Here is a 27,987-nt window from a genome sequence, read left to right as displayed (position 1 = left end):
ATTTTTTGCGTGCGCGCACATACACATGCGCGCGCGCGCACACACACACACACACACACACACCCCTGTATATTTATAGTTCTCTTACTTGGATTTCCTTATCCTGGCAGCTGCCCTGTGGTGGTAGATTTCAATAGATAGGAACCTATTTCAGTACCAACCACAACTTAATCGACATTAGGGTGAATCTTCACTTTATCTCTAATACTGCGTTCCGTGCCCAAATCCTTTGCCAACTCCCCTCCCCCAAGTAACCCTTTCATGGCACTGTGCAACCTCTACACTGGCTTCTGTTGCTCAGAGGCAAAATTCATCCCCTTACAGGGGATAAGAGAGAGCTATTTAAATGTGGCTAACCTGACCTATATCCAGTCAGCCAATCGGTTTCAAACATACTTGCATGCGCACTTCTGAATTCCGTGGTTTAGTCATATTCACTACCAAATGATGTTTCTGATGTGATGCTTTCACTCCTGCCCATACCTAACTCAACATGTACCTTCGAATATCAGGCACTGGCAAAGTCAGCTGTCCGAAAACTGAAGCTGCCTTGCTTTCCCAGCCTGCTCTCTTTTCACGATGGGCTTGGAAATAAAAGCAAAGTTAGGAGTGCTGAATATGTACAGCTGCAGTCTTGGCTCAGGCTCGTAGCCATTTTGGGTCTGAGAGAAGCATTCTTGTAAGGTTCGTGGCTGCTTCTTTAGGAGTAGCAGCGCCGCACTGATGTGTCTGCTTTCATAGCAAAAGTAATAGGTATCCACTTAGGCTTATCCACGCCAGGCCCTTCAGTGGTTCATAACGTAACAGGCTTATCCAGCAAACAGGCTGTGTGATCTTGCATTGCACATTTCAAGCCCATGCTTTTAAAAAGGTTCCCTGGAAACTATTCTGGGAACGCCACAGGAATATTTAAGGGCTTCATAAAATTCAGAAAAAGTGGATTTAAAATCCATCTGTTTATTTTTATAAGGTTCCCAGTGTTGTAGCATGTGGATGCTAAACATCAATTAAAACAAATATATGAAGGGTGGTCAGATGACCATTATTAGGTTAACCTTGTGGCTACTTTATGTAGTGGTAGTGTTCTCTGCACTGACAATCGAAAACTTATCACAAATCCAACCTACTCAGATTCCTTCCTGTGCCCTGAAGGCTGCCAGACTTTATTGATTTTGATGTAAACACACTACTGGGATGATCAGTGCCATAGAAAATATATGGCCAGCTGCTCTGAGAAGCGTACAAGTAAGCTGCCAATAGAGACAAAGGCTAGCCTCGTATTTTCAAACTGGGAGGGGGCTCTGAGAAGAGGTTCTGTCTGTGCAAATTCAGAGTTAGGTAATTTAATTAGGACATTTTCCACCCAAGATATTTCCAGGAGACTCTTGATCAGTAGTGGGACGTAGTACCTAGGTCAGGAAATGCCATGGACAGAGGTTATTGCTGACCAGACAAGGAGCACCTTGTGGTTCCATGTTTCAGCATGTAATATCACTTGCATGTAGTGAGCACTTCAAGAAAAGCAACTGCTGGTCCAGTAATCAGTTGCATCTATAAGAACCTTCGCATTCAGCTTAGCATTAGGGGTAGGGGTGGAAAGTATTTATTTTAAAATGGACATCTGACTTTGAACCACTAACTGACCAGGAACAGGAAGAAACTTCCTTTACAGCCAGTTGGTTCGATAACTGTACTTTTCTTTGCACCATCTGGTACTGGCCACTGTCAGAGCAGTCAGGATACCAGATTAGGAGGACCCTTGGCCTGACTTAGTGTCACACTTCGTATGTTCCTGTGTAGTCTGATGTGTACATAATATAAGACATACCCTGAATCCTAGTAGATAGCCAATTGCCTATCAGTTTTTATACCTATATGTACATCTTGGCATCCTCATGACATAATAAAATATGTGGGACAAAGCACCTGTGATGTTGATTTTACCAGAACCCAAAGGATACAGCATCAACAACTGAGTTTGTATTCTGTTCCTCCCTCCCCCCTCAAACCCATTCAGATACAAATGCCTTGGTCCTCATCTCACTCACACTGGTGGAAATTATGTACAGCTTCATCAATGTCAGTTAAATTATATCAATGTGAAAACAGTACATGAGCAGGATTTGGCCCAGTGAGAATAATTGTCTCCTTCCGCCCTCTTGTCAGTAGTCAAGGATTATTAAATGTCTTGCTACACTCAGTAAAAATCTATTAAATGTAAACTTAGGTGTTCTCTGTACCAAGAACTCCTTCAGTTTATTCCTTAAATGGGATTTTAGTTTCCATGGGTATTGCATGTTTTGGCAGAGAAGGTTATATTCGCAACAGGGCATTTAATAGATATTTAGTCAAGTGGTTGCCTCCACCATGCCACACACATACTGAAATAAAGCCTGTTATGAACCATTTAGTTCAGACAAACTTTAAATACGCTACTTAAGAATCTTAACTACAGCTTTTCAGGCTGCCATGGCAAGAAATAAAAGTTTGACAAGAAAAGGAAATTGATCAAGAAACTAGAAGCCCTCCCTGATATTTTGCATTTATCTTTGTAAATCTGTGTTTAAAACCACCTTTTCCCACTTGCTAAAGAATCTATTAAATTTACTTAGTCATCAGTGCAAATCCCACATCTAATGTCACATTGGTACTGGTGACTCATAACTTCAGGCAACCTGCTTAAAGTCTGCAAGATAAAAAGAACCTTAAATCTGATTTTTTGCTCTTGCTTGGTTGTGGCAGGGCTAATATTAGCCTCAGATAAGTCAGTCTCTGGTTAATGGCTGGTCTCATGAGCTGTGATAAAGATTGTAAGTCAGGAGAAAGGTGTCTCAAACAGGTTCAGTTTCAAAGGTGTATCAGATTGGGTTTCAGTTTAATCCGTTTGTGTACTGTATCATCTCATAACCCTTTTTTTTTTTAAAGAAACCTTGACGGTGTTGCTATCTTATTGTTAAGTTAATTATAGGTTAGCCGGCTGTAAGACACACTGGAACTTGCCAACTACGTGAACAGCTAGCTCTGAAGCAAGTAGTAAACTACCAAATTCTGCTTCTTTTTGAAGTAGGTCTTGGGTTTAAGACTTCCTGTTGCTTTATAAATGTCACCTTCTACTCAGTATAGAATCTGAGTAGGCAAACTTGCTCCCAACAGGAGCTACTGGAACCTTAAATGGACCATGCTATTCAATGTAGCAATGTGCTTGTGCAAGGCGCTGGACTGATGCACCTGGAGACAAGTCCTATGTATAGCAGAGAGTCCTATGCAAGTTTTCCCAGGCACTGTCAATACACTCTACCCTGACCCAGCTGCTTCATCTCTATGAGCGAAATGTTAATTTCTTCTTAAAGCTTATTCAAGCCCTTGCCTTTCTGCCAAGACTGCCAACAGAGTACTAATTGTGAGGGTGTGTTTTTTAGATGGGGCTGTCAAGTCCATGAGGAACTGGACTGAGGCCACCAACTTATTTCACATAGGCTACTAAGTAACTGTCAGACAGTAACTACTTTTACTCATGTCATCGGTGTGAAATAGATTTCTTCCCTGCTTTGAGCCATTCAGTTCTATGTGGAGCATTGTTTTCAATAAATGCAGAGACTGTGCTGAATTCTTGGGAATAAGTGATACCTTCCAAGATACAGCAGAACCTCAGAGTTACAAACACCTCAGGAATGGAGGTTGTTCGTAACGCTGAAATGTTCATAACTCTGAACAAAACGTTATGGTTGTTCTTTCAAAAGTTTACAGCTGAACATTACTTAATACAGCTTTGAAACTTTACTACGCTGCTTGTAACCATCTTAATTTAAATGAAACAAGCACAGAAACAGTTTCCTTACCTTGTCAAATCTTTTTTTAAACTTTCCCTTTATTTTTTGTTGTTTATTTTTAACAGAGTACTGTACAGTATTTCCCTTTTTCTTAATTTATTTTTATTTATCTATTTGTCTCTGCTGCTGCCTGATTGTGTACTTCTGGTTCCAAATGAGGTGTATGGTTGACCAGTCAGTTCGTAATTCTGAAGTTCTACTGTACCTAGGCATGGAGGATAGGCTTGTGACTAAAGTGCAGGCATTAAGGAGATCTGTGCTCTCTTCTCAACTCTGCCACAGACCTTCAAGCATGACCTTAAGCAGGCAATTCTAATCTCTTTGTACCTGAGATCTATATACAATGGGGGAAATACTTGCATACCTCATAGGGGTGCTGGGAAGCTTATTTCATTGTAAAGTGTTTTGAGATCCTTGATGAAAGACACCACAGTATTCTACTTCAGCAGAGTGGAGCCTTCCTTAATGATGCTTTTGATGCAGAAATCCAACTGATTTTAAATTGTGGATTGTTTTTTTAGATTTCTGAGCCCCATCTTCCTCCCATGATGCTCCTTGGTCACTCTCAAGAGGTTACTTCTGTTGCCTGGTGTCCTTCAGACTTCACTAAGGTTAGTTTCTAGAAAAACTGTGTTTTGGAATCTCCTGTGAAACCAATGAATGAAGGACCAGATGTGACCATGATAGTGTTTGTTTTACAAAACTTGAGGAGGGTGTTTTGACCAGCAACAGAATCTTCTCTGTATAGAAAGCCTTGTTGAAAAGAGAATGGCATAGATGAACTGGCTTGCTACATTCTTCCCCTCACACAGAGTTAGAGCTAATTGTAAATGTCATGAAAATTCCTAAGACGGTTTAGTGCTGTGAGTTTAAAGTCGAGATAATTTTTTTCATTTTTTGAAATATTCCACAGATTTTTTTTAAATCACAATTTTCAATTATTTTTCATTTTTAAAAAGTTTTCCATTTTGATAAACACTACCAAATCACTAAGCCAACCAGTCAAAATTGATGATTACTTTAAAAAAACAATCCTGCAAACAAAAAAGCCATAAATGGTAAACAAAAATTTTCAGTGAGAAATGGAAAATTTAAAGAAAATAAAAATGTTTTTTGCAAAAATGTTTGATTTTTGGGAGGGAGGCCATTTTTTGTGGCATCAAGCCACATTGCCCACACTACATTTTCAACCAAATCCTCAAGTGCATACAGGATGATGCTGTCCTGAATTTTTTTCAGGTAATTTGAGTCGTTTGATAACTATTAGTAACTTGGAAAAGTCTGCTCCTGGAAATGTATGAAATCCTTTCCTGGTGGAAACTGTCATGCTAACAAATATGTTGATAATTGATTAATCTAAATGTTATAGTGCCAAAATTTGAAGCCATTTCTTCAAGGTCTTCATATGCTGATGAGTTTTGTTGCTGTCTTCTGCTGTTTGTCCACTGATATGTTTGCAAGTCTAGTGCAGAGCAATGAGAGCTTTAGTGGGAGGATGGAAAGAACACTAATGTCTGTTCTTTCAATAAGCCATATTGAGTCTGTCAACCTGACTTCTAATTCAATGCTAAATCTGAGAGCTTCACTGTCCTGGACCATATCTTAACAAAAACACAAGAGTCAGCTTTAGTGGTTCCCTGATATGGCCATCACTGGAGGGGAGGGAATTGTTGGCATGGGGATTAGGGTTAAGAGACCAGTCTAGATCCAAATCAGGAGCAAGCCCCTCCCACAGCTATGATATCCGAGGAATCCCATAGAGTTTATTGCTGGTGGTTTCAGTTGCCCCTCTGCCCACCATTGTTAATCAGCTAGTTTCTCTAGGCATCACAGTAGGCCCTCAGGAGGAATTTGAATTAGGATCGAGTAGTGGCTTTGCAGACAAGCTCAAGATGTACTTTCCAGTTGTAGGGGTGACATAAGAATTACAGTGCTGGATAAGACCTATGTATCCTGACCATAGTAGCACGGGAGAAGAAAACAAACAGGGCATTAAAAGCTGAGCCAATGTAAAAGGAGTCAAAGGCAGTTCAGAAAGGAGTGGTGGTTAGGCAGGTACTCGAATGCAACGACAAGAAACTTGAAGTTGATGCAGAGGAGATGAAGAGCCAATGGAAAGGCTGGAAGAGGCGAGTGATGTGGTCTGAACCCCAGGCAAGGAAGACAAGCCTACCAGCAGAGTTTTGTAGCGCTGATGGTGGTGCTGGGGAAGCCAGAGGAAAAGCATCTTGATTACTGTGAACAGAGGCCATAGCTCTTCCTTTTTTACTAATTCCCAGGTGAATCACTGCATATATAGCACAAAGGGAGATCAATAAAAGTTCTGATGCTTGTTTGGCAGGTTCCACTGATTATTTGGAAGAGCAACATGTCATTTTATAGGGATCTGCTGAATCTAAACTTTAGTCCTGTCTCTTGCTTTTCTGTACCAAGTGCTACTGACACTGGATGATGGCAAAGTCTGCAAAGACTGCGTAGTGACACAATCCCTTTCTAGCGTTTATCCTTGTTCCAGCATTACCTATTTAAAACACTGCAAGTGTTTGTCCCCAAGCCAGGAAAGGTTAGGAGTGAGAGGAGCAGCATTGGACACTGATGCAAAATGTTGAGTTCATATCTTCTGCTGTCTGTTTCCTCTTGGAACATGAGCTTTGGATGTTGTTTGGATTTCTGCTATTATTTACTGAGTTACTGAAATGTCAATAAACAAATACTGTGTATATTGGCACTTGTGGAGCAAATGGCTGCCTGCCACAGAATCTTCATAAAGCAAATAGGGAGGCTGCGATTTCTTTGCCATAAAAGGGATAGATGGAGGCTTTCTCCTGTCAGATCACATTTAAGGGAAATAGCTTTTTCCTCTGGTACAGTAATTAGATAGCATTTGGTTTTCGCTGGAAGTTGATTTACCTGTTTCTTAGTGAGCAGGGAGAGCTCCGTGCAGAACATTTATTGGCACAGAGTACTGAGAGTACCAACTCTCTTGGATTGATTTGCCAGTGACTGTGGGAGCTGGCTTCACAGTGGTCTAACCTGCTAACCGACTTATGCTGTAGATCGCCACATGTTCTGATGACAACGCTGTGAGGATTTGGCGCTTACGGCGTGGCTGTGATAAGGAGAGACTGACATCAGGCAAAGTCAACTTGGTAGGCTGGGTCTGTCAGAAGAAACCAGAAGAGCAAAATGGAATAGGTAAGGCCCTTAGGGGTATTTTGTCCCACAACATAGGAACAGTACTTCAGAATTCTGTGTATTTACTGGTTCAGCAAAAGCTTTCCTATTGGCTATTGCTCTTCATTTCTTTAAAAATGTGAATTCATGCATTTGCCCAGGCCTGACGTACCATACAGTAAAGGGCTGGTACTGCATATGCAGCTCTGGAGCTTTGAAGTTTTCCTCTTGCCCAGCGGATGAATTCAATTAAATAACACTGACTTCCTCTCTTTTTTTGTTTTTAAACAAAACAAAGCACTCCCTTTCTACAGGACAAGGTGCCTTTTCAACATTCCAGAACTATACACACCTGCTTCTAAACTCTTACATTCCATTAGAAATGTAATCTTAATTTGACTCTGTCTTGCTGTAAATTATTGTTTGGTTTTCTAAAATGCACCTATTCTTTTCACCACTGATGTGTGTACATGGAAATCTATTCTCAGATATTCTAAAATAAACCAAAAATAAATGCAAAATGGGATATGAAGATAGCTGTATCAGAAATACAGAATTTTTTAAAATTTGGACCAAAAATGAGTTGGCAGTGGCTGGTTGGTGTCATTTCCTGTGTTGGTCTATCTCCCTCTATTGACTTTCCAAATGAACTTCACCTTCATTGTTGTAAATACAAGAGAAGGTTTTGTAATCCCCCTGACTAGGATAACATTAAAATTAGCTTTTTGCCAGTTGTAACTGTCTTGCAGGAAGCTTGCGGGACAATAGGTGGGTAAGTGCCAGCTCTCTTCCATAGTTGCTCACCACGCACACATACGTGCTTTGTTTCAGTGAGCTGCTGAGAAACTATTTCACATTCTATTCCCTCAGAAATAAATATGGACACTTGTCTTGTCAAGAAGCTTGAAAACCCAAAGCTGCCTGGACCCTGGATCTTTACAAATCGAATTTCGCAATTATACTAGATAAAATATGATTTCTCTTTGTTCTCTATGCATTAAAACAACCCAGGAGGGAAGAGGAAGCACACAGACCTTGTGTATGCAACAGCAGGCTTCCTGCTGACCTTGGCTCTTTGAACGCATAACACATGCTGTTAGAATACGGGAGCTATCTGCAAACTGATTCATAGTTGGCTAACCAAATAGCATTTCAGGACTGTTTAGATGAAATCTAGATTGCATTCTACCCATTTAAATGAAACAAATTGTGAATTTGTGGCTATGTGTTGACTGTTGACCTGCACTGTGGCATGCAGCAAACACAGCTTCCTTCCCTTGGGAAATTATGTATGTAAATTTGCTAAGTGATATTAATTTCTCTGCACTTCATGTAATCAGAATAGCTAGGCTGTCTCTTGAATTTGTGATTCTTTTGATTCTTGAAGCTCATAATGTTGCTGAAGAAAATTGATAGGGTGAGAGCAAGAGAGAGAGAAATCCCCACTGTTAGTATACATTGTGCATTTATCTGTCTGAGTCCTACAGACACATACATCATTCATTTGACTGGCAGCTTGGAAGAGGCTTGCACTCAGTGTTAAATATAACAACCTTGTAGAATTGTTGGAGAGTGGTATGGATGGCAGTAGACTTGACTTGTTAATAGAATTTGAGGTCTGAATGTTTGACTGGTGCACAAACTGCTACAAAAAAGCTTGCTGCTTCTATCCTGTTTCCCAGCACGGGGAATATAGCCATTTGAATCACAGGCTGCCTTTGATCATCACCATCAATCCAGCATCTAAATCAAGATAGCTTCCACTTTTCCAGAGGTAGTGACTCCAGAATATATTTTTCAGTCTGCCATGGATGTGGGCAGACACATCCTCATTCCAGCTCATCACCCCACATTTCTAGTGTATGAATTTGTAGCTAATCACTAGTGAGAGAGGGTTGCTGAGATCACTGCTACCCTTCTTCCACATCTAAAAGCTTACATTTTAAGCACAATTCTCCAGCTGAGATAATATAGTCCTGTAAGTAAGTGCTCATTAAGGCCAAGATTAAAAGACCAAATCTTAGCAGTGACCCTGCTATGAGTTCATAATAACTTGTTTCAGTCTGGATTAATAAACATCATTGGGAAAGGAACATTTAACTCCATCTTGTGCTGTAAAGTGGTTGACATTCGTATTCTACTTTTTTTTGCTCAACATGTGAATTTAAAGGTGTAGAGACATTATTGGGCAATATTATATGAGAGTCTTCAGGAAGGATAAGGATTAAAAAAAAGCTTATATATAGTATAGGAGTACTTGTGGCACCTTAGAGACTAACAAATTTATTGTAGCATAAGCTACAAAATGGGCCATTTTCATTACCACTACAAACAGTTATTTTTCTCTCCTGCTGACAACAGCTCACCTTAACTGATCACTCTCCTTATAATGTGTATGATAACACCCATTGTTTCATGTTCAGTGTGTGTGTGTGTGTGTGTGTAATCTTCCTTCTGTATTTTCCACTACATGCATCCGATGACGTGAGCTGTAGCCCACAAAGCTTATGCTACAATAAATTTGTTAGTCTCTAAGGTGCCACAAGTACTCCTGTTCTTTTTGCAGATACATACTAACATGGCTACTACTCTGAAACCTATGTATAGTCAAGGGTGGCTTCAGGCCCCAGCATGCCAAGCGCGTGCTTGGGGCAGCATGCCGCTGGGGGTTCTCTGCTGGTCGCCGGGAGGGTGGCAGGCAGGGTGCCTTTGGCGGCATGCCTGCGGAGGGTCCGCTGGTCCCGTGGCTCCAGTGGACCTCCCACAGGCGTGCCTGCGGAGGGTCTGCTGGTCCCGCTGCTCCACCAAAGCCGCGGGACAGCGGACCATCCGCAGGCACACCTGCAGGAGGTCCACCGGAGCCACAGGACCGGCGACTAGCAGAGCGCCCCCAGCAGCATGCTGCCGTGCTTGGGGCAGCGAAATGTCTAGAGCCGTCCCTGTGTATAGTGTGTTATTGAGAAGTTCTGTAGGTGTTTACACTATGCACACTATCTCACAAGCAAGTATAACATTCTAAAGAAAATGGCACTTCATTCACATAAGACTTCAGCATCCTAATTAAGTACTTTACCGCATTACAGCTAATGCTGAGAATTAAGAGTTTCAGACTAAATCCCTGGTATGCAGAAAACGTTTAGAGCCCTTTTGCTCCTTGATGAAACAGTGTGCTTAAGGTAGCTGACGTGCTGTCTTATTTAATTGTACCACCTCAAGTTTAGGGCCAAAAAGGTTCCTTCAGATACATGACATTTCAGCATCTGAAAAGCAGACATTGGACACACATTGGTACATCATATATATGTTTGCTCAGGAAGGTTAGACAGGGGGAAAAGGGAGGAGGGGTTGCCTTATATATTAAAAATGTACACACTTGGACTGAGGTGTAGATGGACATAGGAGACGGAAGTGTTGAGAGTCTCTGGGTTAGGATAAAAGGGGTAAAAAACAAGGGTGATGTCGTGCTAGGAGTCTACTACAGGCCACCTAACCAGGTGGAAGAGGTTGATGAGGCTTTTTTTAAACAACTAACAAAATCATCCAAAGCCCAAGATTTGGTGGTGATGGGGGACTTCAACTGTCCAGATATATGTTGGGAAAATAACACCGCGGGGCACAGACTATCCAATAAGTTCCTGGACTGCATTGCAGACAACTTTTTATTTCAGAAGGTTGAAAAAGCTACTAGGGGGGAAGCTGTTCTAGACTTGATTTTAACAAATAGGGAGGAACTCGTTGAGAATTTGAAAGTAGAAGGAAGCTTGGGTGAAAGTGATCATGAAATCATAGAGTTTGCAATTCTAAGGAAGGGTAGAAGGGAGTACAGCAAAATAGAGACAATGGATTTCAGGAAGGCGGATTTTGGTAAGCTCAGAGAGCTGATAGGTAAGGTCCCATGGGAATCAAGACTGAGGGGAAAAACAACTGAGGAGAGTTGGCAGTTTTTCAAAGGGACACTATTAAGGGCCCAAAAGCAAGCTATTCCGATGGGTAGGAAAGATAGAAAATGTGGCAAAAGACCACCTTGGCTTAACCACGAGATCTTGCATGACCTACAAAATAAAAAGGAGTCATATAAAAAATGGAAACTAGGTCAGATTAGAAAGGATGAATATAGGCAAATAACACAGGAATGCAGGGGCAAGATTAGAAAGGCAAAGGCACAAAATGAGCTCAAACTAGCTATGGGAATAAAGGGAAACAAGAAGACTTTTTATCAATACATTAGAAGCAAGAGGAAGACCAAGGACAGGGTAGGCCCACTGCTCAGTGAGGAGGGAGAAACAGTAACAGGAAACTTGGAAATGGCAGAGATGCTTAATGACTTCTTTGTTTCGGTCTTCACTGAGAAGTCTGAAGGAATGTCTAACATAGTGAATGCTAATGGGAAGGGGGTAGGTTTAGAAGATAAAATAAAAAAAGAGCAAGTTAAAAATCACTTAGAAAAGTTAGATGCCTGCAAGTCACCAGGGCCTGATGAAATGCATCCTAGAATACTCAAGGAGTTAATAGAGGAGGTATCTGAGCCTCTAGCTATTATCTTTGGAAAGTCATGGGAGACGGGAGAGATTCCAGAAGACTGGAAAAGGGCAAATATAGTGCCCATCTATAAAAAGGGAAATAAAAACAACCCAGGAAACTACAGACCAGTTAGTTTAACTTCTGTGCCAGGGAAGATAATGGAGCAAGTAATTAAAGAAATCATCTGCAAACACTTGGAAGGTGGTAAGGTGATAGGGAATAGCCAGCATGGATTTGTAAAGAACAAATCGTGTCAAACCAATCTGATAGCTTTCTTTGATAGGATAACGAGTCTTGTGGATAAGGGAGAAGCGGTGGATGTGGTATACCTAGACTTTAGTAAGGCATTTGATACGGTCTCGCATGATATCCTTATCGATAAACTAGGCAAATACAATTTAGATGGGGCTACTATCAGGCGGGTGCATAACTGGCTGGATAACCGTACTCAGAGAGTAGTTATTAATGGCTCCCAATCCTGCTGGAAAGGTATAACAAGTGGGGTTCCGCAGGGGTCTGTTTTGGGACCGGCTCTGTTCAATATCTTCATCAACGACTTAGATGTTGGCATAGAAAGTACGCTTATTAAGTTTGCAGATGATACCAAACTGGGAGGGATTGCAACTGCTTTGGAGGACAGGGTCAAAATTCAAAATGATCTGGACAAATTGGAGAAATGGTCTGAGGTAAACCGGATGAAGTTCAATAAAGACAAATGCAAAGTGCTCCACTTAGGAAGGAACAATCAGTTTCACACATACAGAATGGGAAGAGACTGTCTAGGAAGGAGTATGGCAGAAAGAGATCTAGGGGTCATAGTGGACCACAAGCTAAATATGAGTCAACAGTGTGATACTGTTGCAAAAAAAGCAAACGTGATTCTGGGATGCATTAACAGGTGTGTTGTAAACAAGACACGAGAAGTCATTCTTCCGCTCTACTCTGCGCTGGTTAGGCCTCAACTGGAGTATTGTGTCCAGTTCTGGGCACCGCATTTCAAGAAAGATGTGGAGAAATTGGAGAGGGTCCAGAGAAGAGCAACAAGAATGATTAAAGGTCTTGAGAACATGACCTATGAAGGAAGGCTGAAAGAATTGGGTTTGTTTAGTTTGGAAAAGAGAAGACTGAGAGGGGACATGATAGCAGTTTTCAGGTATCTAAAAGGGTGTCATCAGGAGGAGGGAGAAAACTTGTTCACCTTAGCCTCTAATGATAGAACAAGAAGCAATGGGCTTAAACTGCAGCAAGGGAGATTTAGGTTGGACATTAGGAAAAAGTTCCTAACTGTCAGGGTAGTTAAACACTGGAATAAATTGCCTAGGGAGGTTGTGGAATCTCCATCTCTGGAGATATTTAAGAGTAGGTTAGATAAATGTCTATCAGGGATGGTCTAGACAGTATTTGGTCCTGCCATGAAGGCAGGGGACTGGACTCGATGACCTCTCGAGGTCTCTTCCAGTCCTAGAGTCTATGAATCTATGAATCATCTCTCTTCAGAGTAAAACATCTCTTTAAAAAAACAGTTTAATAATTACTGATTTGTTTTGGCCTGAGATGTAGCTTAAATGCATGCTGCCCTCAGATTTATTGTGGGATTCCTGGTGCACAGCTGATAAACACTGATGACTATGCTTTGCTTTACAACACAAGACGTGGGCATGCAGTTGAGTAGACGGATTTATATGCAGTTTATTTCATAACATGCTGATGATTTCAATAGCCACACTGTGCTATACATACATGCAAATTGCTTATTTAAAAAAAAAATCACTCATTTGTCATGGCAACCAATCCATCAGTTACTTTTATCTTCCTTGGACTCTAAGACCTCGTATAAGATGTGGAGAATTTCTAGCCTGTCTCTTTGCACTGTAAATAATTGACTGCTACCTAGTAACATATCCTTGCAGAATATTCTCCAGCAAAAGGATAGTAGGAGAAATGAGAAACCTTTCTTAGCTCTCATCTTATCTATCTTACTGGTGTATGAAAGCCTAGTTGGGACAATTATCCGTAATGCAGAGCATTCTAATCAAAGGCTTCATCTACATTACAACTAGTTGTGGGACTGGGTTGCAGTGTCACCTGAGCTGGTTAAAAATCACTTGTAAATTGTAATGTAGATGGGATCTGGTCAAGTCTCCATAACTGACCTAAAGCTTTGGACAGTTCTGGGTTTTAAGTGAGCTACAGGGACACAGGTCACATCTACAAAACTTCTAACTGCACTAAATCCTGACTCAGTTATAGCTCTTGTACAGATTGGTCCTCAGGGAAAAAATAACTGGGCTGAGGCACTTTCTAAAAATATGCTTCCCTCTCTTCCCATTGCGGCTGTGCTGGGAGGCCAGATTACACTGGACAAGGTCAATGACTAAAATACATCTTGATTCTTCTGTTCATTTTAGTCCTCTGATTGCAGCTCTTTTACGAGGTGCCAGTTACAACTAAGGTAGACGAGTGCCATCAAATAAGCATCCTATGTTCTGTGGAGTTTTCAAAAGTGCTCAGTATTGGCCTAACTCTGCTGCTGTTGAAATCACTGGGAGCTTAGAGGTGTTTAGATCTAGGGTGGGGAGCATTAGACAAGTAGGTAAGCTGCTGAATTCAGATTCTGAATGTCCCAGAGTCTGGGGGGCTTCTTTAAGGTCTAACTTTAGTCAGTCTTTCTTCACTTATTGTTGCTGTACTGTGACATTCACTTGACTGTTTTGTTTCTCTTCCATCAGTGCTACCAGTCAGCACGCAGAGAACTCCTGCAAAAGTCTCCATGGTGGGTAGCCCATGCATTTCCTCACCCCGGCCAGCAGCTTGTGCTCCCAGCTATGCTGGGGACCTTCCTCTGTCTACCAACACTCCAACAATCTCTCTCAAAAACCCAACAGTCGAGGCCCACACTCCAGCGAAGCAAAGCCAAGCCATATCAGGAACTTCTCCCAAACCATCATCTTCCACCAAGATGTCCATTAAACACTGGGTTACCAGGACTCCATACTCCTCTCCACCAGGGATGGGAAGAAAGACGCCTTCTCCAAGAAAAGCCCTGGCAGAGGTCACACAGGGTCTTCCAGAAGCAGTTGGCACCCCCATAGCACCACACTCACGGTTTGAGAACCGAGTCAAAAGGAGGCTGGAGTCCAGCAAGGGATATCACCTGGGGCAGAAGTGTCTGAAAGGTTGCAGTTGTGTGACTGAGATGGACCCAGTGGCTAAAAAATCCAAGCTGGATTTGTGCTTCTTGGCAGCAGGCCAAAAGACCTGTAGTGAAGACTGCCTGAGCCTCACTGAGTTGAATAATGGAACTGAAGGCTGTGGCCAGAGCCCAAAGGAGACATCCCTTCCTGAAAGCCCTCTTAATCAGGCAGGCTTCCAGACTCCCCCTCTTCCTTTAAAGAACTCCTGCAGGAAAAGGGCTGGTGTGCTGGACAAAGAGAACAGTTCACCTGGGGGAAAAAACTGGCTGTCTGCAATGGGAGAGAAGCTGAAGACTAGCAAGGCCAGTAGCCAAAAAGTGTCAGGCAACAGCCCTCCATCCTCTCGGAGTCCCAGCACAAGACAAGAGGCAGCGACTGCAGCCAGTCCATCGGGATCTGTAAGTAGACTAGGCATGGTTACAACAGCAGAGAAACGCTTGAACTCTGGGTTCTGTTCTCTCCTTGCTGTGTTGCAGAACTCCGATTTGCAGGCCATTAACTTGTGCATCAAAAGGAGCATCAGACCTCATTGCTTGTGGGGAGGAGGGGAAGGGGAGAGGAAGGAAGGGAAATCTGATCTAACAAGCCCCAGAATCTCTGCCATACAGGGTAATGATGTTATCCTTCAGTGCCACCCGCACTCTTGGGAGAGAGAAACAGAACTTGTGTTCTCATCTGAAAATGATTTTGAACAAAGTATTGGAAGATGCTCATTATGTATGACACTGGCACTTACAGTGCAGTTCTACTCTGAACTCTGAAAATAACAACAGCACGCACTTGACAGATCTGCTGCTTACATGTATTCATAGCCATATCTGCCCACTTACATGACATAAATTGGCCCCCACTAGCACTGCAGACCCAACCCAGCTTTTGGAGAAAATGAGCTGAATTTTATTCTGGCTCTTGTATTAATAGAATTTGTATGTCTGTAACAATTGTGGGACTAAATTCTACCCTCGGTTACATCTGTGGAAAAGCCATTGAAAACAAAGGGATTGCACAACTGTCAGAGGGCAGAACTTGGCCTGCAGACTCCTTACTATTTGTGTTGTGCAAGAAAGCAGGAACCCAGCCTGACGTTCAAATACTAGGTTGAATTTGCAGAGTGGTTAAAATGGCTGGCATATGAGGAGTTTTTTGTGCTTTAGAGCAAATTCTCAATTCGCATGTTGTCACTGAATCAATACACATGGAATCCCATGATGCCTGTAACTTCCAAAGTCAGTTTTCAGAAGACTGCTGAGCTTTGTTTATAAAACTGATAACTGAGGTATGATTTATACAATTTAAAAAAAAAATGAGGAGTCCTTGTGGCACCTTAGAGACTAACAAATTTATTTCGGCCTAAGCTTTCGTGGACTATAATCCACTTCATCAGATGTATAAAATGAAAAATACAGGAGCAGATATAAAGGATATATATAAAGGATGGGGGTTGCTTTACCTAGTGTGAGGTCAGTCTAATGAGAAAAATCAATTAACAGTAGGATACCAAGGGAGGAAAAATAACTTTTGAAGTGGTAAGAGAGTGGCCCATTACAGACAGTTGACAAGAAGGTGCGAGTAACAGTCAGGAGAAATTAGTATTGAGGAAATTAAGTTTAGGTTTCGTAATGATCCAACCACTCCCAGTCTTTATTCAGGCATAATCTGATGGTATCTAGTTTGCAAATTAATTCCAGTTCTGCAGCTTCACATTGGAGTCTATTTTTGAAGTTTTTTTCTTGAAGAATTGCCATTTTGAAGTCTTATTGAGTAACCTGAGAGATTGAAGTGTTCTCCTACTGGTTTTTTAATGTTATGATTCCTGATGTCAGATTTGTGTCCATTTATTCTTTTGCATAGAGACGGTCCAGTTTGGCCAATGTACATGGCAGAGGGGCATTGCTGGCACATGATGGCATATATCACATTGGTAGATGTGCAGGTGAATGAGCCCCAGATGGTGTGGCTGATGTGATCAGGTCTAATGATGGTGTCCCTTGAATAGATATGTGGAAAGAGCTGGGACCGGGATTTGTAGCAGGGTTTGGTTCCTGGGTTGATGTTTTTGTTGTGTGGTGTGTAGTTGCTGGTGAGTATTTGCTTCAGGTGGGGGGCTGTCTGTAAGCGAGGACTGGCCTATCTCCCAAAGTCTGTGAGAATAAGGGATCGTCCTTCAGGATAGGTTGTAGATCCTTGACGATGCACTGGAGAGGTTTTAGCTGGGGGCTGTAGGTGACAGCTAGTGGCGTTGTGTAACTTTCTTTGTTGGGCCTGTCCTGTAGTAGGTGACTTCTCGGTACCCTTCTAGCTCTGTTGTTTGTTATTTTTCCTCCCTTGGTATCCTACTGTTAATTGATTTATCTCGTTAGATTGACCTCACGCTTGGTAAACATCCCCCATCCTTTCATGTATTTATATCTGCTCCTATATTTTTCACTTCGTACATCTAAAGAAGTAGGTTCTAACCTATGAAAACTTAAGCCCAAATAAATTTGTTAATCTCTAAGGTGCCACAAGAACTCATTTTTTTTTGCTGATACAGACTAACATGGCTACCACTGAATACAATCTTTAGTTACACCAGAATTTGAAACTTGATGGTAGAATATAATTTGGGCTACAAATTATCTTTGAAACTGTCATAATGACTAGTGCTTATCTTGCTAAAATCCCTTCCTATTGACCTAAGATTTGTCTCACACCAGCATTTGGGCTCATACAGAGTGCTAACCATACAGGCCATTCAGTAATGCACTTCAGAGACTTAGTCCTTTCATGATTGATTGTCTTTCTAAGCAACATACTCTAGCTCTACCTCAAGTTGGTCTTGATGCAAATGAAAAATCTATGGCCCCAGACTAAATGATCATAATGATGTTTTCTGGTGTTAAAATCTATGACATTTTGTATCTGGTGCAGACAGGGTAAAAACTAGAGCCTCCGGCTCTTCTCATAGAACAGAAGGGTAACTCCAGGATTTTAGCAAATGTTTCCTGTCACTAAATAGGATCCAAATGTCCCAGAAGCCATACAGATTACTGCAAAGAACATAATGGTTGTTCTTTTAACAGTATGTAATTTGGCAGCTCCGCAGCATAGGCAAGCTGTCGCAGTTATCGAGGGGAGAAGCTTAAAAGACTTTTACAGTGCGTCCAGAGTTTAACCTGGAAAAAATAGATGGGGACATTTACTGTCAAATACACATGTTTATACTTGACTTGAATCTCTTCTAGGTTGCAGTCACTTCAGTTTCCACAAGGAAGATCTGCACGTACTTCCATCGAAAGTCACAGGATGACTAGTGCAAAGTGCTGCATTTGAAAGGAACTGTAGCCCTGATTGACACACAACTGGTGCTGCCAGGAGTGGATTTAGCAACACAGAAGGAGGAAGACACTAGGATTAGCCAATGCATTGTTGGTCCTTAATAAAGTTGGATTTTTTTTTATTTTCTTGTTCTTTTAATTCTTTTATAAAATCTGTTACACTTTGTAGCCTCAAGTTAGTTCAGCATGAAATCCGTAGAATGCTAATTAATGGAGACTCACGCCATTAACATGAAGTAGGTGATGAATTTTAAAATATATGTTTTCTTTTATCACGTCACTCAGTTAAATGTTTCCCCGTGAGTTCTTTTTCACATGGCATCTGTGAAATGCTCTAGTTATCTTTGGAAACAGTATCTTTGATGTGTGTTATTAGCATAGTCAAATACAGCTTGTCAATTGCTATTTGTTTTATGATGTCTGATCTTGAAACTTTTGTATTTAAGAGCACTGTGCAAAACACATACCATCTCCTTTTGATAGCAGCTGAATAGAGATGTCTGTGGAGAAACTGTTGCAGATAGACTGGAGCCACCATTTCTGCTAAAGGATATTTCTACAGCTTGTTCCTCTTGTATAGCAATGACTCTCCCATTTCAGCAAAGAAGCCTGTAAATGTGACTTAACTTCCTGTAAATATAAAACATTTTAATGTTCCAGAGTGTCTGTCTCACTTTTCCAGTGGTGCATGTGGTGCTTGCAGTGTGAGAAAAGATACAGTATAGCTAAGGGCATTTTTGCCTCCTTTTTTAAAAAATTCCCCCTCCCAGCATCTCCCAAGTTTGCTGCTTTCCATACTCCGGCCTCTGCTAGCCCAAGGACACCCATGATAGTCTTGTAACCATGGAGAGCATGGCTGTCGAGGCTGGAAGCCTGATCACTCCTTTTAAATCAAGTGTTGTCAAGGTCGGTTAGAATTTATCAGATTTTAGTCTATCTCAAACAAAATTGGCTTTAGAAGAAAGCATTCCATACTAGCTTATTGACCTTTTATGGATGTAAATTGTAGCATAACTGTCTTGATGTTAGAGGCAGAAAAAAACACCCCACTTTACAGAGTTTAGGTTGTAATACTAATATTAATGCTTAAAAGGCTTGGATTGGGGAATAATGTATATAATTGTGTCCTGTGATTATGGGAAGCTGTCCCAAATGGGGTCAGGATTCTTCAGCTAAAGCTCTTTGTCACCACTGCTGGTTTTTCAGACTGAAACATCTTGCAGGTGCTAAAACATAATGAAGGGACACTGAGGTGTAATGAGCCAGACAGAATTCAAATAGATACATTACGCTAATGATGACTAACTCACAAGTTACTTGTTCAATACAGGAGTAACTGGCTAAAATTCTAAGGTCTGGATTTTACAGAAGGTCAGACTAAATGAGCAAATGGTCCCTTCTTGCCTTAAAAATCTATGAAAGTCTGTCTATTTCAAGCCTATGACTGCAGACCTCCTGAACGTTATTTAAAGAAACACAACAGAATTAAGTCACATTTCTGTCTGAAACTTTCGCACCTACTAATGTTAAATGACATATTTCTATAACTGAAATGGATTAGAGGAAAAAAAGTTGTATATTTTACTGGTGTATATTTTACTGTGTGCATTGGAAAGCACTTGATGTACTCTGATTAACTGAGTCTCCTGTATCACCAATTTCTCTTTACACAGCAAGGAGGGAGAGAAATACACTATGTTTTTTTTTAAAAATGCGATAGTAAACCTGCACTCTTGGCAGGAAGACTCAAAGACAGGTATAGAGCCTGAAATTACTTTCTGTTTTTTGTAACATTGACTCAGTTTCAAATTGACAGCACCCATCTAGCTTTGGAAAAATATCAAACTAACATTAAATTGGACAAGTAAAATATACTTCAGCCATTTATTAAACCTCACTTCAAAAACTGGAACCTTTAAGTGGTGTCTGAGTCAATCCAATATCTTGAGCTAACTAAGACTAAAAAAGCCTGACACTTTGATGTTCAAAAGTAGCTCACCATTAAACTTGACCTTAAAGGGTTGGGGGAATTGAAACTTAACATAGAGGGCAAACTAAAGTCAGTAGGACAGTTTAATGTTCTGCTAAGTATCTTACACACTTATAAGCAAACTCTGCTGATTTATACTCTGTATTACGAGCGGTTTCATTGGGGCTGCATAACAAGTATAAACTCCCACAGAAATTCCATGGGTGTCTCCCAAGCCCCAACTTTGTGAGAGGTTACAGTTGTGAGGGAATAGGATGGTGAGGGTGAAATTCTGGTCCTTTTGAAGTAACTCCCTCTCATACTTATCATAATATCTTTTACTTCTGGGAATAACTCCCACACCTAAACCCTTACTCATCTCTACTTCTCAGCTGATTATTCAGGGGTTTAGAAGTATAAATGGGCAAATACCTGGCCAGATAATCTTCAGTGGGAATGTGAGAGCCCATCTCCTTTCATGGCAGCTCTGCACAGCTTCTTACCCCAAGCACACAACATCAATTTGGCTAACATTATGAAGACACAAAACCTAACTCAATCCCTTATTCTTATGTCGTCAAAGTGACACAGTCTGATCCTGACAAAAAGCTTGGCTCCAGGGGAATAGGAAAGGAATTGTTAGTATGAATCACTTGGTTTGTGATGTGACAGTCTCTTGTTTTCAGACTGCGGAGAATTGCATAATGTGGTTTAAGACAACTAGTAATGTCTTTACCTGGGGCATCTGCTTAAGCATTTAATATGTATGTCCCCAAGGAACTGAACCCACCTGCCTGTCTTGAAAGAGCCAAATGTATTTCTAAAATAGATATTCTCCTACATGATCCCCAAATACTCTAGCCTCAGATGTCACAAAAAAATTAAAAATTCTCCACAATAAATTATTCCAAAATCCTAGTATTCTAGCTCTCTGCCATTCCCTACAGAAGTGCTGGTTCTCTTCCCAATAGTCTTATGTGGTGTGCCTTACATTCTTTGCCATCTTTTTCATGCTGGGAATTCTGCTGCAGATGTCACACGTCCAGTCTGAATTGTCTGGCCTCTTAACTATGCCTTGGTTAGTCCTCCTTGTATCTTCCCTCTCCCTAGAGATTGGTTTCTATAAGTTACCTCTCAGAACTATACTGTTATGGTATTCGGTGAATATTTGCACACCTATTTTATTGAAAGTGGCAAAGATATTTGCAAGAATTTAGGATTGTGATGTGCTTCCTGAACCACTGGGCAAATAGAACTTTTCCAGAAATGCCTAAGTGAGACTATAGGTAAAATTTTCAAGTGCCACCTAAATCACTTTTGAAAATGGGACTTATGAGCCTAAATCACTTAGGCTTTTTTTAAAGTGTGACCCATAATTGTGCTGGCAATGATATTGTGTTTCAGATGCACATCCCCTTTTAAGACTACTTATTGTGACTGTTGGAACTAGTGTCCATTTTCTTGTTAATGTTTGTCAGATTCTTCTGGCTGGTTAAATTAATTTGTTCCCATATGAAAGTTTTGAATGGTTGAACCTAGGAATAAATATCTATTCTGTTCTATACTTGCGAATTTAATTGTGTGATACAATTTTGCTTTGGAAACAAGCATTCCCCAACCAGGAATTTGCCACGAGAATCCATCAGACACCCCCACGTGCCACCATGTTCAGAGGTCCCTTTGTTGCGGTCACATGCACTTGGAAGTCTCTTCCAAAAGTGTCTGATCTTTCAATATTTGTCAAGGTCAAGTCTTAAAAAGACTTGTAGATTCCACTGCTTTGGCACTAGGTGGGAAGCAGGGCTTGGGAGTGAGTCTGTCCCCAGGTCTATTGCGCTCAAGACATTTTAATGCTGACTTGAGCACTTGTCTATATGAGAGGTAAATTGTCAGCCTCTAATTCTTTTCAGTCTCTCAGTTGCTAAAAGAAACAAATAATTTCTTACCCCAGTGTAGCGTTTTTGTGCCATCATGCAGAAAACTATTGCTCATTGAGCTCCTTTGGATTTATTTGACTTTCCAGCCTGCAAGATAGACCAAATGTCAGATTTGAGGCATAGAAGGTGTTTTGTTACTCCGTAATCTCTTTCATGGGTTTGGAATAGCCATAGAGTGGCTTTGACCATAACCAGTGCTCTGTTTGGACAGTGGAAAAAGCCAGAGATCATAGAAAAAAGTAAGCGAATAAAGCCAGTCCCAAGGATAGGAGAGAGCATACCTTCATGGTTTATTTTAAAGTAGTTTGTCTAAAGGGATGCTGAAGGGGATAGACCCAAAGTTCACTCTGGGGATTTTTTTTTCTTTGAAAAGGGGAGGTGGAGTGAGGAGTAATGCTAGTAGCTTTCTAGCAATGAGCTCTACCCGGGACAGCTCCAGGCACCAGCTTAGCAAGCAGCTGCTTGGGGTAGCCACTCCGGAGAGGGGCGGCATGTCCAGGTATTCAGTGGCAATTTGGCGGAGGGTCCCTCACTCCTGCTGGGAGTGAAGAACATCCTGCTGAATTGCCACAGATCAGAGATAGCGGCTTTTTTTTTTTTTTTCTCTTTTGGCTGCTTGGGGCGGCGAAACCCCTGGAGCCGGCCCTGAGCTCTACAATACTAAAGCAGCATGAACCTAGGAAGATGAAACCAAAATTCTTCTTGGGAACTACATTTCATTTCTAAACTTCTAACTGGTTGTTTTTAAACAGAACAAAAATCTCTTAAAATTATGTAATTTTTTTTTGCTTTTTCAGGTTAAGGAAATAACTCTCAGTCTGAGGCAATGAATAGATTTCTGTAGAAAGATCCTGTTGTCCCAAGCTTTTGCAGATATTCATAGATTTTGAAGGCCAGAAAGGACCATTATGATCATCTAATCTGACCACCTGCATAAGACAGGACCCAATAATTTCTGCATCAAACCCGTAACTTCTGCTTGAGCTGTAGTACCTCTTCTAGAAAGATGTATAGTCTGGATGTACAGACTGCAAGTGGCAGAGAATTCACCACATCCCTAGGTAAGTTGTTCCCATGGATAGTTACCTTTGCTGTTAAAAAATCTATACATTATTTCTAGTCTGAAATTACCTGACTTCAGCTTCCAGCCACTCGATCTCATTCTGCCTGTTTCTAGGAGGTTGAAGAACTGTCTGTTGTCAGAAAATCTCTTCCTTACATACGTATTTGCACACTGTGATCAAATCACCTCTTAACCTTCTCTTTGAACTAAATAGTTAGAGGGTATTTCAGTATTTAGCAGTTTAAAGGCATAAGTGAAGTACCTGAGGGCCTCCCCCCGCCCGCCATAATACCACAGCTGAATGCCCCTGGTGTCAATGAGAAGGAGCTGCTGGCAGATCTCCTGGGGGGGTCCTACAGCTTGGGAATTGCTTCCCCAGTGTTGGGCTACGTCTTCACTACCCGCCGTATCGGCGGGTAGCAATCGATTTCTCGGGGATCGATATATCACATCTCATCTAGACGCGATATATCGATCCCTGAATGAGCTCCTGTCGATCCCGGAACTCCACCAATCCAAACGGCAGTAGCGGAGTCGACATGGGGAGCCGCGGACATCGATCCCACACCGTGAGGACGATAGGTAATTTGATCTAAGATACTTCGACTTCAGCTACGTTATTCACATAGCTGAAGTTGCATATCTTAGATCGATTTCCCCCCATAGTGTAGACCAGCCCTGGGTCTGAAAAAGTGCAGGAGGACTGGGCAGGAGGTTAGTAGTTAGGTAGTGAAGCTTTAGCTATCCAGTTGCCTGGATTTTTGGTTTGGATCACAGAGCACATAGCTGCTGTCTAGTTGCATGGGAGGTCTATTGCCCATGTATTTAATGCTGAGGGTGCTCAGAGCACAGGGATGAGTATGCCCTTTAATTTCTATATATCTAAATAACTAAAGGCCAAATTGACCTAACAGAATATAGAATTCTTCTGTTGCAATACCTATGCCTACACAACAAGACATTCCTGTTATTCTTGGCTCTCACCCTCCCAATTGTTTCATCATTGCGATAAAACCTCAGTTCAGATTATTTTTCTATTATTGTTCTTGCAGAAGGTATTTTAACTTGCATCTATAAAATCATTTAATAGTAATCAAATAAACCCAGCTTTCCCTGTAGTGCTATAGCCGAGGCTCAGACTGTATGTTACAGCAATAACAGAGTAGGCCAGGAGGCCTTGCTGTGTTGACATGAGTTTAGCAAATATTGTCACACCACATTCTTGAATTATTCAGTGTCACCATTATTTTCTCTGTCACCAACTTACTTGGATATACTGAGGGAAGAGAGGGAGAGTGTTTACCAAATGTGATTATGAAATCCAATGGATTCCAGAAAACACCATGTGACAGATAAAAAATAAAACAAGCCTTGATTTGCTTGAGCAAGCTCTGCATTTTGCTGTAGGTGCACTTGTCATGTGTCGTCATTGGTGGGTAGGTAACAAAGTTAGAAAAGTTGCATCATCAGAAGCTTAAAGTGCAATCATTTTTAGACAGGAGTAATGAAGCAATCGTGTGAAGTAGACAGGAAAGATGCCTGGCCATGCAAGAATCAAACTAAAGTCAACAACAAACTCTATGCGAGACATAGGTAAGAAAGTAGACAATAAAATTCCCTTTCAGATACTTATTCCAGTGAAGCTGCATTGTTTAGCAGTAAGAGCAAAGGAATGGGAGGCATGAGGTCTAGGCACTATTCCTGTTTCTGACTCTCATTCCTGTGCGTTGGCTTCCCCATCTATGAAATGGCAATAATGGTTATTCACCTCAGTAACGTGGCTTGAGATTGTTAGGTGAAAGCGACTATGTAAGTGCAAAGTATCAAAGTACAATTCAGAGGAACAAGGCATTAGGAAAACTTCCTCCTAACCGAAAAGGAATTTGCTAAGACGTGGCAATTAGTCCCTGACAGACTCTGGAGCAGTACCCAGGAGCAATCATGGAAATACTATTGTATATCAGAAAGGAAACAGTAGCAATAAAAACAGCTTGATGTTGTATAGCATGGGCCTGGCAGTTAAATGTTAAGTATCATGCCTAGGTCATAGTTGTTTGCAATGTTCTAGCCATGTTGGGCCCAAGATATTACAGCAGGTGTGGGCAAACCACGGCCCACGGGCTGGATCCGACCCTTCAGGGCTTTGGATCCGGCCCACGGGATTGCCCCCTGTGGCGCTGCGGGCCCTGCACTGGTCTCAGAAGCGGCCGGCACCATTTCCCCGCAGCCCCCCGGGGGCGGGGTGGCAGAGGGCTCCATGTGTTGTCCTTGCCTCCAGGCACCGCCCCACAGCTCCCATTGGTCAGAATGGGGAACCGTGGCCAATAGGAGCTTTGGGGGAGGTACCTGGAGGCGTGGCAAGGGCAGCGCATGTGGAGCCCTCCACCCACTTTCCCCCAGGGGCCGCAGCGCTTCCCGGAGCAGCGCAGCATGGGGCCAGGGCAGGCATGCAGGGAGCCTGCCCTGGCCCCGGTATGCATCGCTGCCACCCCGGAGCTGTGTTAGGTAAACAGCACTGGGCCGGAGGCCGAACCTCCTGCACCCCGCCCCACAACTCCCTGACCTAAACCCTCTGCCTGCACCTCCCACCCTTCCTGCACCCCAGCCTCCTGCCATGAGCCCCTTTCTGCACCCTGCACCCCAACCCCCTGCTCTAAGCTCCCTGTTGCACCCTGCACCCGTGCACCTCAATCCTCTGCCCTGAGCCCCCTGCCGCACCCCACACCCCTCCTGCACCCAACTACCTGTCCTGAGCCCCTTCGTACACCCCTCCTGCACCCTAACCCCCTGCCCTGAGCCCCCTCCCGCACTCCACACCCCTTCTGCATGCCAACCCCCTTCCAAGCCCCCTCATATGCCGTGCACCCCTCCTCTGCCCCAATCCCTTGCCCTGAACCCTTCCTGCACACCACACCCCCTCCCACACCCTGCACTCCCTCCTTCACCCCGGCCCTGGCCCTGCATACAATTTCCTCACCCAGATGTGGCCCTCGGCCCAAAAAGTTTGCCCGCTCCTGTATTAGAGAAAGCAGGTGGATGAAGTAATGTCTTTTATTGGGCCAAGTTCTGTTGGTGAGAGAGAGAAGCTTTCAAGCTCCACAGAGCTCTTCTTCAGATTATGTATCTAATATTTGCACCTTGTGGCAGTGACCTTTTCTTACTTCTTGGCTGAGAAGGGCCTATCTCACTTTTGGATTTATGTAAATGATATTAGAGTCTGTCTTACCATGTGCATTCCTGCAACAGCTAAGCACTCGCTGTCTTGCTACCACATTTCCATTCCTGATGTCTTTGTACTTGAATTTTCTTAGAGGGGGGGAAAAAAGGCGATCCTTTGAAAAGCACTCTTGTGAGGTTAGTGCTTGTCAGAAGAGTGTGCTTGACAGCCCTGGATCCTGGAGCTCTGCTTAGCTGTAGTACAGATACCCCCGGGGGCAAAAGCTTCCCCAAACTACCCTTATGTGAAGAGACCATTTCTAGAGCAAAGAAGTCTAGTATTCAGGCTTACTCATTCCCTGGCAACAAAGCTGCTACTTGATGAGTTGTGGCACCGTGACTGGTTTGTTTTTTGTGAGGTGGACGCGTGACACCTTAGGCTAAGTCCTAGCCTAAGCCCAGTCTCACTTCACATACCTCATGTGGCCAGCAGATGGTCACTTGTCCCAGTCCCTTTGGGCACCTAGTTTCCTAACATCTTCAAATTTTAAACAAGGCTTTCAAAAGAGCACTACCCAGTTTCAGGCCCCCAGGCTTTGCTGCCATGCTGAAATGCTTCTTTCCTCCACTTTCTAACTGGGCCAAGTTTATGACAAGTTCAAACTCAATCAAGTTTACAAATACTACATTTACATTTCATAATATACTAGAGCTCCTTCCCTGTTATAATAGGAGCAAGGTCTTACAACACAGAAATTCCCCAGTATATACTTTAGACAAGTGCGGTTCAGAATTAGCAATGAAAATTATTGCAGGTCCTGGAGGCAAAATTATGCTAGCGAGAAGACACAATGCAAGCAAGATTTAGGTGGAGACTTGACTGTATTCTCTAAGGCCCTATTCAGCAGAAATGATACATACCCTTCCGCATTGCTGCGTATCAGCATAATGTAGGTGTGTGGGAAGTACCAGAACATGTTCCCACACCCCTTCAACCCTTTCACTGGAAAGTCTAGCCACTTGTGCGTATTCTATTGAATAATTAAAGTGATGGAGACTGTGAGAGTGCATCCTTTCACGTACACATATGGCAAAATGCAGCCTTCTGCAGAACAAAATACAGCCTCTTCTGCCCACAAAACTTCATTTTTCCAGTAATTCTATCTACAAACTGGATTAGCAGTAGATTATCTTTGTGATAAGTAGGGCATAGACTTGAAGGCTTGCCGTTCCAGGCCAGGACCCCAACTCTTAGTAATCAGATGTTGCTCTCATTGACAATATGTTCTTTGAGATTGATCCAAGGCCTTTTACAAGCTATGTGTTTATAAATTATATAAAATAAATGGTTCATTCACTACTGAAGGGCAACTACCTTGGGACTGAAACGTAGCTACTGTTTAATAGCATAAAGTAACCTCACACACTCATTTCTGTAGCAACCTCCACTCATGTCTATGAGTTATAGTGATATGTCTACGCTTTGAACATTTGGCGTGTTTGCTAAATAATTGCTTTATAATGCTGCTAGTGATCTCTCATTTGTAGAAAATCCTGCTGCCAGATCAGTCCCCCAGCTGTTTCATTATTCAAGGACACTGAGGGGCCACAAATCATTCCTATAGCTGTCATAAACAAACAGCTAATAGCACAGAAGTACTTCATGTCTCTTTTTCCTGTAAAGGGTTAACAAGATCAGTGAGCCTGGCTGTCACCTGACCAGAGGACCAATCAGGGGACAGGATATTTTCAAATCTTGAGGGAGGGAAGTTTCTGTGTGTGCTGTTAGAATTTGGTTGTTGTTCTCTCTGGGTTCTGAGAGTGAC

The 27,987-nt window shown here is 42.2% G+C and overlaps 1 protein-coding gene across 1 annotated transcript in view; it reads left to right on the top strand.

Moving 5' to 3' along the window:
* The window catches only part of DTL (denticleless E3 ubiquitin protein ligase adapter), a 36,330-nt gene extending 18,172 nt beyond the window's left edge, over positions 1–18,158 (top strand). The window contains exons 12-15 of the mRNA XM_032805147.2: positions 4,352–4,441; positions 6,887–7,025; positions 14,255–15,117; positions 17,944–18,158. Coding sequence (XP_032661038.1) covers positions 4,352–4,441; positions 6,887–7,025; positions 14,255–15,117; positions 17,944–18,012 — 1,161 coding nt within the window. The 3' untranslated portion in view covers positions 18,013–18,158. The remainder of the gene's footprint in view (positions 1–4,351; positions 4,442–6,886; positions 7,026–14,254; positions 15,118–17,943) is intronic.
* Positions 18,159–27,987: the final 9,829 nt, after the last annotated feature.

Source organism: Chelonoidis abingdonii, chromosome 3, assembly GCF_003597395.2.
Source record: "Chelonoidis abingdonii isolate Lonesome George chromosome 3, CheloAbing_2.0, whole genome shotgun sequence".
In the NCBI taxonomy this organism is placed as follows: domain Eukaryota; kingdom Metazoa; phylum Chordata; order Testudines; family Testudinidae; genus Chelonoidis; species Chelonoidis abingdonii.
This window is presented reverse-complemented; position numbering and strand designations above follow the sequence as displayed.